The sequence below is a fragment of the Microtus ochrogaster genome, unplaced genomic scaffold, assembly GCF_000317375.1.
Source record: "Microtus ochrogaster isolate Prairie Vole_2 unplaced genomic scaffold, MicOch1.0 UNK4, whole genome shotgun sequence".
Classification (NCBI taxonomy): domain Eukaryota; kingdom Metazoa; phylum Chordata; class Mammalia; order Rodentia; family Cricetidae; genus Microtus; species Microtus ochrogaster.
Window position 1 is genome coordinate 9,508,757 of NW_004949102.1, and position 12,046 is coordinate 9,520,802.

Sequence of the window (12,046 nt, forward strand, 5' to 3'; positions counted from 1 at the left end):
TAAGAAGGTGAATCCAAAGACAAACATATAGGCATCCCCCTGAATATTAACCTTCATCAGGCGATGAAAGGAGACAGAGACAGAGACCTAAATTGGAGTACATTTGTTATTTCTATGACCATTAAATGCTTGCATACAATATATGGCAGGCAACAGAAACTTACAAGTGATTAAAGTGCAGAAAACCTTGCTAGAGATAGTTTAAGGGTATGACCCTAGAAGATGACCATATGCTAGTGCGTGTCTCTTGATCTGAGGTAAGACACTAGAATCTTAATACAAACATGAATACTAGTAGAAGAGCCAAGGTTTAACTACTACATGCCAACACTCTGGGAGTAAGTGAGACCACTTACGACCCCTCAGAAAGTCTATTTGTGTGAGTCCTTTTCTAATGAAGTCTTCTCACTAACCATTTCAGATTTCTACCAGTCTAATTCTATTTTTTTTAACTTGGTATAAATGGAACCATACACAGCAGCACATGACTGTTTCGGAGACTCACCCTGTTAGCGCTAATCAACAGTCCCATTCCCCGACCTTCTACAGGGTCTAGCACACCACCTTCTGCTTACACTGATGTTCCAGCGTTCGATTACTGGCCTGCAAGGACTTTTTGTAGACTAATGAGTTTACTCCTCCAGGAACTGGATTATGGACTAAGTGAAAAGTTTAAACTGATAAGGAACTTCCAATTTTTTTTCAAGGGTAGTGCCATTTCACACCCCCACCAGCAAAGAGCTAAAAACTCATTTTGCTACCACAGTGGTCAATGCAGTACTGTCAGCCCTTGATTTCCACATTCAGATAATTCTCATTTGCATTTCCCTAGCAACTAATGATGGCCAAGTCCTTTTCATGTGCTAAGTGGCCTTTCTCATATCTTTCTTTGAAGTGTCTGATCAAATCTTTTGTCCATTTAAAGAAATTCTCTTAAGACAAGCACAACTCTGAAATTTGGATCTAGTTTATCAATTTCTATATTTTGCTTACTTGCTATGAAAAATCAAGAGCCAGAAATCCTTGGTAGTTGGAATCCAGGAGGGCAGGTTTGGTTTTTCACAAATTCAAATGGGTAAGAATATCTGCTTAGGTAACCATCATCCAGAAAGTTTGGGTTTCACATTTGTACATCGTTTTTGCTCATGCATAGCAAGCGGGCAGCTCTTACACCTAAAACTAACTTGCTTAAAAGCAGAGAATAAATGTAAGTATTTATGAAACTCCACAGTGATAAGGCACAGACAAACCTCCTAACAAAGCTACCTGCACAGCATTCTAGATATCTCAAAAGTCATCCCAATTTTACGGGCAGACAACTTCTTTGATACATTTTTTAGTCATGAAAACTTTTTAAGATGGTTAACTTTGCAAATTTGACATAGTGGCAGAATTTGAAATCTGCTTTCCAGAAGTGTGCCTGGACATTTTATACTGTGGCAGGTCAGTCAGACAATAATTAACGATAATTGGCCCTCCTGCAAGCTTCAGTGCTCTCTGAATGGCACTCAGAAAGCAAAATTATGTTTCCTTATCTTTGAAAGATCAAAAGAAAAATTAAAGAAATTATTTTTACCTGGTGCCTTTACAAAGTAAACGAACTCTAGCTAGTATCAAGAGGAAAAACTTAAAAATTATAAAAAACTATGAGTTATGTAGTTAACTACATAAATAAGCAAAGAACAATAAACAAATTCCTTCAAATTCACCAAGTTCTCCCTTAACATATAATGATTCTTGGGAAGAAACACGCTATTGCTTTGGCAGAATCTTCATTTATCTAACTAACAGGCTACAATTAATATTTTATATAACATGTAAGGAACGCTAGATTCTTAATGGATTGTATTGATTAAGGAAGAAAGTTCAATGCTAATGTTCCTGTAAGGGAAAACAGAACAATCTGTTACACTGACAAGGGAAAGTATCATGAGATCACCAACTTAGGGCCACAGACCTAAGCACAGCAGCTTGGCTCCTGTGGTCACTCTACGCAGCACATGGCAAGAGCACGGGAAAGAGGAGACCCCCAAGGGGTACCAGCAAACACAACTGCTCTGGGCCACAGCTAACTTGGCTGCACTGTCAGTGATTTTTGGCACCACTTGTGCCTTCTTCCCCCCAAGCCAAGGGGAGAGTAGCATTTCCTCAGTGGCCTTGACAGATGCACTGCGTCCAGAAGATGGCTCCAGTTTGTGTTGTCTTTTATGGGAGTAGATAACACCGCTTTCCTAGTTTACAGCCCTGTCCCTGCCTCTTTCTGCAAGACACAATGAGACAGGTAGAAAGTTGTGTTGTTTGTGTGGGGGGGAAGCAAAAGTGGAAATTTGAATCTAAAGTGTTGAGACAACCTAAGCATTTGCTTCAAATAATCTTAAAAAATAGTGTGTTAAGCTGGGCGGTGGTGGCGCACGCCTTTAATCCCAGCACTCAGGAGGCAGAGGCAGGAGAATCTCTGTAAGTTCGAGGCCAGCCTGGTCTACAAGAGCTAGTTCCAGGACAGGAACCAAAAGCTACGGAGAAACCCTGTCTCGAAAAACAAACAAAAAAAAAAAATAGTGTGTTGTAGCAGGAGGCCACTAGTTCATTGCCCAGACTCCTGAAATAAGCACACAGAAACTTTATTAATTAAATCACTGTTTGGCCTATTAGCTCTAACTTCTTATTGGGTAGCTTTTACAACTTAATTTAACCCATTTCCATTATTTTATATTTTACCACGAGGCTCGTGGCCTACCAGCAAGGTTCCGCCATCTCTGTCTCCAGCAGCAGCTCCGTGGCTTCTCCCTGACTCTGCCCTCTTTTCTCTCAGCATTCGGTTTAGCTCTGCCCCCTGCCTAGCTCTGTTCTGCCCTGCTCTGCTATAGGCTCAAAGAAATTTCTTTATTAACCAATGGTATTCACAGCATACAGAGGGGAATCCCACATCAGAGTGTGGATTAAGCAATGGACATACAGTTCAAGAAACTGAAAACAGGTTGGGCAGTGGAAATTTGAATCTAAAGTGTTGAGACAACCTAAGCATTTGCTTCAAATAATCTTAAACAATAGTGTGTTAAGCCGGGCGGTGGTGGCGCACGCCTTTAATCCCAGCACTCAGGAGGCAGAGGCAGGTGGATCTCTGTGAGTTCAAGGCCAGCCGGGTCTACAAGAGCTAGTTCCAGGACAGTTAGGGCCTTTATACAGAGAAACCTTGTCTCGAAAAACAAAACAAAACAAAACAAAACAATAACCTCTAAACTTCTAACCACAGACCTCATAGCAGGGCTCCATTTATGGGTTTGCAGAGCATAAAATACCAAAGGTCCCTCCTTGATGCCAAACATAATCAACTCCAAATGCTTATTTTATATATTATACATAGACATACACAAAAGCGTCACACATTGGTGTATTTGAAAGCTTTCTTTCCTTCTAACTAATTGGAGGCTCAGGAAAATAAGCAGCCTGAAGTACAGCTTGAGAGCTAGGCCTGCGCTTCAGATTCCTGATGACATCATCAATAACAGACTTGAAAGCAGCCAGTGCCATATTGATGTGAAAGAAACAAATTAAAATCATCTTTCCCCAAAGAGAACAGCAACAATTTCCTTTTCATTTTAAGCCTCTCGGCTTCAGGCCCTAAAAGGGTGACGGTGCCAGTTTACATTCACTGAGGGTCACTAAGACGTCAAAGACACAGTTATTTGCTGGGACTCAATGTTAAATAGCCAAGTCTACATTCAACCAAATGTGCCTTTGCTCTGAGCAGCAGATAAAAGTATATTTTTTTCAGGAAGATTTTTTTATGCGTATATGTGTGCCTGCTCACCTGAGTTTATATGCATCACACACTCAGGTTCAAGTGCTCCTGGAGGCCGTAAGACGGCAGTGGATTTCTTGGAATTGGAGTTACCTTTTTGAGCCACCGATATGGGTGCTGGGGGCTAAACTTGGGTGCCCTACAAGAGCATTCATCACACACTAATGGCTGAGCTATCTCTCCAGTTCCAATGTCCACTCTTAAGCATAATCTGTAAAAGAATTGAAATTCTCCTTACATTCCATAGGGCACAAGAAATACTGCAGAGGCCAACACAGGTGAGCTAATGTTTAAAAAACAAAAACCAACAGATAACCCTGAACTTCTAAAAAGGCAATTATAACCAGAAGGGGATGTGCAGAGGGCACAGGTATATTTGCTTTATCTAGAATTTTGCCTCTTCAGTTTCTCTCACTGAATAATCAAGATGTCACTTGGCTCTGAGGGCCATCGGGAATTAAATGTCACCACTGCAGCTGCTCTATTACCTGATCACAGTCCTGCAAATTAAAATAAAAAATGGGGGAGGATACAAATGCAAAATTTAATTAGTAAGTAAAAGCCCAAATTCTTTTCCAAAGCCCCATTTTTTTCTGGAATATGCACTCTTTCTTCTTCTGTAAACTTGCATTATGAGGGAGGCATCTTTATAACACAGTAACTCTAGCTATGATGTAACTGCTATAACATCACTCCTGCATTAGAGTAGGCAGCATGCATGCCCATATAATGGTATTTTAATACAATCTGTGTTCAGCAGAAACTAAGTCAACTGGCTCATTTCGAATCTGATCAATGTGAATTAGTGTCTGACTGAGATAAACCATTTGATCATTTCAAAATGACCAATGGGAATCATAGATAAAAGATTGTTCATGTACACTTGGCAGGTTAGGTCCATTCACACAGCACTAACGTAGGTTTTAAGTAGCCATCAGTAAGTATGAAGGACAGTGTGCAGGAAACCTGTCAGCAGCAGACACAAATATACAGCAATGGCATATAACATTAGTCCTTTTGATGACAAGTGATTCAATAAAGCACGGGAGTCCTGAAAAGCTCCCAGAGCTCAATCTCAGAGCACCTGGGACAAGCAGCAGACACTACTGAGCAGCTTAAAGTTCTGAAATCACTTTTAATTAAAAGTGTAGGTGGAAAAGTAAGTAACAAATTTACCTGACTAAATTTCTAAAAGAGATTTAAGACTATTAATCAGAGCAAACTCTGTACCTGCAGTACAATTAGTCCTATTAATCTAATAATTCCAAATTGAAGCCACATTGGCATTTGGGCACACTGACTGAGGTATCTAACAGAATTATAAATTTGCCAGTCAAAATCTTATTTAATTATTGTACAGCCAATTAAGCAGGATCTTTTAAGCATTGTTGCTTACAACTGCCTATGATCCACACTGTAATGATAGCAAACAGGAGAAACACTCGCTGATACCAGCCCCACAAGGCCTTGCCTATACTCCAGAAGAAACTAAACAGTGTTGTCAAAGTGGATCCCCAAACCCCAAGGACATTTTAAAGTTAAAGAGTTTGACATGGAAGAAACTCTTTCAGGAGGCAGTGAAACTCACACAGTCCATTTTATCTGTACACGTTGTACATAGATTCCACAGATACTCTAAAACCACCTCAGCTTTATTCTTCCAGGCTAGCTAATTTTTAATCCTTTATGAGACTAGCCCAAGGTTCTTCCCAGGAGCCTAGACTTCTAAGTCAGGTCCATGGCTTCCCTCAAAGATAAAAGGGAAGCTCCTCCTGCAATCTGGCACACAACAGGCTACTATTACCTGTATTCATGTGTGATCTCATACAATCCTTTACATTGAAAGGAAATGAAGCCAAGTTAGGAAGCTCAACCTCCAATGAAGCCTTTCCAAAATTACTTTCCAAGACCCCATGGAAGGTAGAAACCAGTCACTACCTATTTAAAGGACAGCCTGGGAAAGAAGTATTGGCCAGTTCTAAAGTGCTCAGCACGGCTTTGCATTGTCTTTATTGTTGAATAGTTTCTTTCTTTGGTATGTGCTTTACACTTGCTTGATCTTTGCTTTAAGAACAGCCTGTAGGGCTGGAGAGATGGCTCAGTGGTTAAGAGCACTGCCTGCTCTTCCAAAGGTCCTGAGTTCAATTCCCGGTAACCACATGGTGGCTTACAACCATCTGTAATGAGGTCTGGTGCCCTCTTCTGGCCTGCAGGGCTACATGCAGGCTAAATAAATAAATAAATAAATAAATAAATAAATAAATAAATGAATGAATGAATGAATGAATGAATATTAAAAAAAAGAACAGCCTGTGTGCAAAAACACGGAAGCATTCTGTGTTCTATATGCTGATATACGAGCACCAATCGACCAGGGAGGGCTGGGTCTGACATGGTCCTGCAGCACTCATGGCTTCGCAGAGACACGTCTCTGAAAGCTACACTGTCGTGTGTGCCTGGAATCCTGGCTACACTATTGACTCCCTTGGGGTCCTTATTTCTGTTGCTCTGTTAGGGTACCCTATTATGATCTATACTTTGCGGGATGTCTTTCTGTATACTATGAATATGTATTGCTCTCATTAGCTGATAAATAAAGCTATTTTGGCCTATGGCAAGGCAGTTTAGAGCCAGGCAGGAAATCCAAATAGAGACACAGGAAAAAAAAAAGTGAAGTCTGAGAGACACCAGCAGCTGCCCAAGGAGCTATAATATTCCTGAGCACCACTGGTAAGCCAAGGGCCACATGATGACACACAGATTAATAGAAATAGGTTAATTTAAATGCAAAAGCTAGCTCGTAATAAGACTGAGCCACCAGGTAAAGATTTATAATTAAAATTAAGCCTCTGACTGGTTATTTGGGAACTGGTGGGTGGGACAAAAATGACCAATTACAGTGTACTTCTTTGGCACATAGTTTTAACATTTAAATATAATAGTAAGATCTAACATTTATTGAACACTTATTTTGTGTTAGATTTGCCCTAAGTCCTATGCATAACAATCTTTTTTGTTCTTTGCAGTACTAAGAACTGAACAACCCATGGCTTTAGGGATACTAGGCAAGTAGATACTCTACCGCGTGAGCTATACTCTTAATCTGATGTAACATTCATAAATGTAGTATTTTAATTAACTATGAAGAAGAAAAGGCTAAATTCAGAACAGAATTTTCAGCCATATTTAGTAGCAGGATGCTAACACCAGATGGCCACAAGCTAGCATCCTAATTGCTCCACGCTGCAGGCAGTATGCAACTGCCCACTACAATAAAAGTGAAGGACTAAGTTCTCCTCTTCCACCATGAGAGTTCTAGGAATTGAATTCAAATTGTGAGGGTTGGCAGCAAGTGCCTTTACTTATTGGTTTGTTTCACAGCTAAAAACTTAAAGCTATTAATGGAAAAAACTACCTGAAGTAAAAATTAAATGGTATGAATTTAACTGTCTTTGAGTTCTGTAATTCTCACCAGAATAGTTTTGATAATGCTTAGAATTTACTGGGGAAGTAGCTCTCACTGCAGCAGAGTTCTGGACTTTAGAAAGGAGTTTCATTTGAAAAGCTGATCTTCCCTTTTCTTTTGCAATACAGTGCAGGTCCCGCTCAAGTCAGGCCTCCTGCCCTCCTCACAGACATACAGATCACAACAAGGGAGGGTCACACCCGAGTTTCTAGAAGTGTGAGTGCCATGTAGATGAGCTAGAAAAACAACACCACTAATGCTACCATGCTCAAACTCTATTCTGCCAGACTGAAGCTGGAGCTAGTATTTTAACTAGCCCTGGAATGTATTGGCAGGAGGTGCTGACATCAAGGTTATTAGCCATGTGCCACCTCAAATGATTTTCGCTTTCTTTCCTGTTTTGGTGACTTCATGGGAGTCCCATTTTAGGAACAAAAATTGCTCCTAAAATTGCAATTTAGAAAGTACCCCTCTCCTGCAGCCAACCAAGGTGCATCTAAATCAATCTTCTTCCATTCAATAGCATTAACTTTAGTCCCTTTAGGACTAAAGGCCCGTTCTGTGTTTGTTGCTTAAGTGAATGCTGAGTTCAGGTTCAAGATGGTCAGACAGCTTCAAAGAGAACCTCAGAGGTGCTATATAGGTGTACAGACAGGAGGCAGCCAGAATAACTGGACCAGACAAGACGGCTGTTATGTACTAAAATATAGTACACTGCTTTGGAACAGATGGAGGGTCATTATGTTTTAAGATGGTCAATCTTTTAAGGAGACACGGGACTCTTCTAAGCAATTTTTATCCTTTGAAGATAAGAAGTCTTTCTTACAGTCACAATGCAAACCAAAATAGGGCGCTCTGGGATGCTTGGTCTAGCAGGCAGCAGGCAGGAAACAACAACACAGACGCAGTGAGAGTCTCTCTCTAAAATATCAATCCTGAAGCTTCCTCACAAAGTGTGAGTGAAGCCTGCACACTTGCTGGCATCAGAGCTGAAGGACACTGCACTGACGACCCTCACCTCACTGCTGACCAAACACCAAGGATGGCAAGGCTCACGTATGGGATCGAGAATTCACTAAAACGTCTCAGAGAACTGATTTAAGCCAAGGTCAGCTATAACTCATTGCTCGGAAATGGTAACAAAAAATTAGCCAAAGGAGAGCTACAGAGGCAGTCAGGAGAGATCCAAACACAGAGCTGATACTGCTCCCAGAGGCCAGTTACCTGGCCAGTAACGTCAACCACTGACCACAATTCTGTGAACTAGGGGAGTGTAGCCATGCTTCCGTGCACAGGCTGACTGAGGTCTCATGGCTCGGTCTTTTGTGTCCTATCACCCTGATACTACATGAACTGAGGAGTCCGCCACCAATAATTTCTACCATGAGAGAGGTTCCAAACATTTAGAGGTTAGCTCTCAAGGGGCCTGATACAAACCCTGACCTATCTGTGGCAAGGGCAAAGACTTGTTCGTCAGTTAGGCCAGAGCCCAATTGGATTTTATAAAAAATACTACGTCAGAATGGTAAAAGAATGATGCTATGGGGTTCTGATCATAACTGAGTTTACCTTCCAGGTCCACCTTTCTTGTGGACGTCATAACACTCGCGTGTCCTATGGGCTCTCTCACTCTCGTTTTCCAGGAGCATGTATGGAAGGATGGCACAGTGTGGGTACTTCAGGAATGATTTTTCTCATCCCCAAACCACACATTTCCTTCTAGAAGAATCAACATACAGTTTCTTAACCGACTAACCTCATAGTCTTGTTTTTTTTTTCTATCCAAAGAATGATGGATTCAACTGTATCATCCTTACATTCAAACTTATATACTAAAACTCTAATGCTTACTATGTCAAAACATGATTGCATTTAGAGCTTTTTAAGGGGTACTTGAGGGGTGGTTCTGGTGGCACATCTTTAATCCTAGCATGCATTTAGGAAGCAGAGACAGAGGCAGAAATAAGGTTGGGCTCTAGTCTAGTGTCCTTACATATTTTTAAAAGATTAAAAGATAGGCACGAAGCAAGGGCACACAGGCAGAAAGTAGCCATCTGCAGGCCATGAAAAAAGATCTCAGAAGAATCTAACCCTAAATACTGGGTTTGGATTTCATCCTCCAGTACAATGCAGACCTGGAATTTAATCCACTAGCCAATTATTGATTCACATCCAATCTCAACAACTGTTTTGCACCAATCTCCTTGTAGCTGCTGAGAACTCCTACCTGGTACTTTTCATTCTTTTTTCTTATATGTCCAGACAAGCCTCACACCCACTATTAGACGTCCACTACAAAGTACTGAAGTCAGGGTGCTCGTAGGCTCAAACCTTTCCCACTGACTTCTTACTAAATGAAGACCCAACTTCAGCCTGGCAGCTGGTGACCTGTGACCTCTGCAGCTCTATCTTGTGCTAATCACCTGAGTCAAGCCATTGATCTTCACTAAAGTTGTCACCCACCAATAAAATAGGAACATTTCCCTTCTGGACATCTTCTTCGTCCACCTACTCAATACTTTTTTCAAGTCACAAACAAATGCCATGTTCTTTATGAAGACTCCATAGATCATTCTAGCTTGCATTAGTATCTAATTTATTTACTTATTTTTATACTATTTATATTATGCTGAAAAAGCATCAAGGATCCCAAGTGAAAGGTTCTCAAAGTATGAAGACAAAAGGTTTTTGGAACGTTACTCTATCAGGACCGAAGATAAATAACAATTAAATTCTTTGTTTTGGACACAGCATCTTATGAATCCTAGGTTTGACCTGGCTTAATGTGTTACCAGGGATAAAACCCAGGGCCTTGTTCACAACAGGCAAGTGCTCTAGCAAAAGTGTGTCCCTAGCCCTTTATCTAAAGTCTTCTGATCTGCAAGAGTAAGATTTGCAGTGAGACACAGGAGTGCACACCGACCACCCCAGCACTTATGTGGTGGAGACAAAGGAATGAAGAACGTAAGGCTGGCTATTTTACCAAGTTTGAGACCAGTCTGGACTTACAAAACTCTGCCTTCAAAAAAAATTAGATAGTGAATGACTGGTTGAAGTGTGATTCGCTGTTGGACTTCTCTTTTATCCCCCCACTTTTTTTCTTGCTAAGGAAGACAGAAAGTTTCCATCTATTTAAACACATGTTAAACCACCTTTAAAAAAATCTTATTTTAATCAACATTTAAGTAACACAAATATTCATTACCATATAAACTGCACCGAAGCAGAAACTAATAATTCTACCTTAAGGTTTAATCATTTTATTAAACGCTTATAAACATGGACAAGGAAGGAGGTCAGAGCTCAGTGTAATCTTATACTAAATCTGTCACAACACCTTTTTTTCTTCACTAATTTGTACATGTGCTACTATTAGGGGATATATAATAGAATCCTTTATATACTCAGTAAAATATCTTCTTATGTAATGTGAGAACTGGCAGCAAAGAGAACGAATAAGGCTGTGGGTCATGGGCACTTTGATCCATCAATTACACAATATTCATTTAGATATCACAAGGATTAACAGATGTAGCAATTTAACAACACCTTCATAATCAAGGGCAAGGTAAAGTCTATGATTTAAATGTGTTCAAGGCACTTGCGAGAAAATAAAAATAGTTGAAAGGCAAGAAAAGAGGACATCCAAATTGGACCTGCCCATCATTTTACTACATAAGAGTGAATGTTTTCCACGGTTTCATTAAATATAGTAACAATTTACTAGAACCTTCATAATTAAAAGGGCATTCTATGTCATCTATCATTCCAAATTCAAATTCTCTTACCATTTCTTTCATTTTCCATTTAGTTCATAAACTGGATTGTACATCAACAAGCTTTCATCAAATGCTCCAGAAAAGCAGGTAACATGGTTACATCTCAACCACCCAAAACCATTTCCAAGTGTCCCCCAGCCCGAGTACCAGTGGTCTGCAGAAAGCGACACAATTGAACTTTCATCTAGGAGGGCAGATTAGGACGGGGTGAAGAACTTACTTGAACTTGGCTTCCACCTCTTCAGCAGCTTTCTGATACTCCTCGGTGGTGACTTTGTAGAACTCTGAGCTCTGTGGAAAAAGTCGACAACATTTTCACTATGTAAGAAGACAAACTGCTCTGAAGACTTAAAATTTCAAAACATAAAAGGAACTTCGTTGCAGCCACTCTGGAAGTATAGGGATTTCTGGTTTAAATGGCATAGTACTTAAATAGTTGGAAGGCCACCATTCAGATAGCAGTACTGACAATGATATATAGATTACATGACAGATGGTCATACTACTAACTTGTCATTATTTGATCCTCCTGAGAACATTGCCAACATATTTTTGAAGGATGCCTTAGCTCTACCTTACTTGGTTTTACAGTGCTGCAGAATCAAAAGATTCTTAAACTCAAAGAACAAAAATCACGCATACTCAGGGATGCAAAAGCAGTATTTACTTTGCATAATATTTTGTTTTCACTATGGAGCATGGTGGTATATGCCTTTAATCTTAGTACTCAGGAGGCAGAGGCAGAGAGGCAGGTTAGTTCTGGGCAAGCCTGGTCTACATAGCAAGTTCCAGACCCTATTTGGAGGGGGGGAAACAATCTTTGATACAACAAAGAGATAGTCTGTTCTCTGTCACATGACTATCAGAACCAGAACACTTATAATCATCAATCTGAACAAACACGTAGACAGTAATTTCAGCATAAAAAAGGCTGCACTGTGACATGAACTCATGAACAACATAAGCCAAGCTACAGTGGCAAACCAATGCCTTTCCATG

The 12,046-nt window shown here is 40.3% G+C and overlaps 1 protein-coding gene across 2 annotated transcripts in view; it reads right to left on the minus strand.

Annotated features, from left to right (window-relative positions):
• The window catches only part of Chchd3 (coiled-coil-helix-coiled-coil-helix domain containing 3), a 265,639-nt gene that overhangs the window by 48,224 nt on the left and 205,369 nt on the right, over nt 1-12,046 (minus strand). For both annotated transcript variants that reach the window (XM_026788597.1, XM_005365799.3), the window contains one exon: nt 11,268-11,338. In XM_026788597.1, the coding sequence (XP_026644398.1) occupies nt 11,268-11,338 (71 nt within the window). The remainder of the gene's footprint in view (nt 1-11,267; nt 11,339-12,046) is intronic.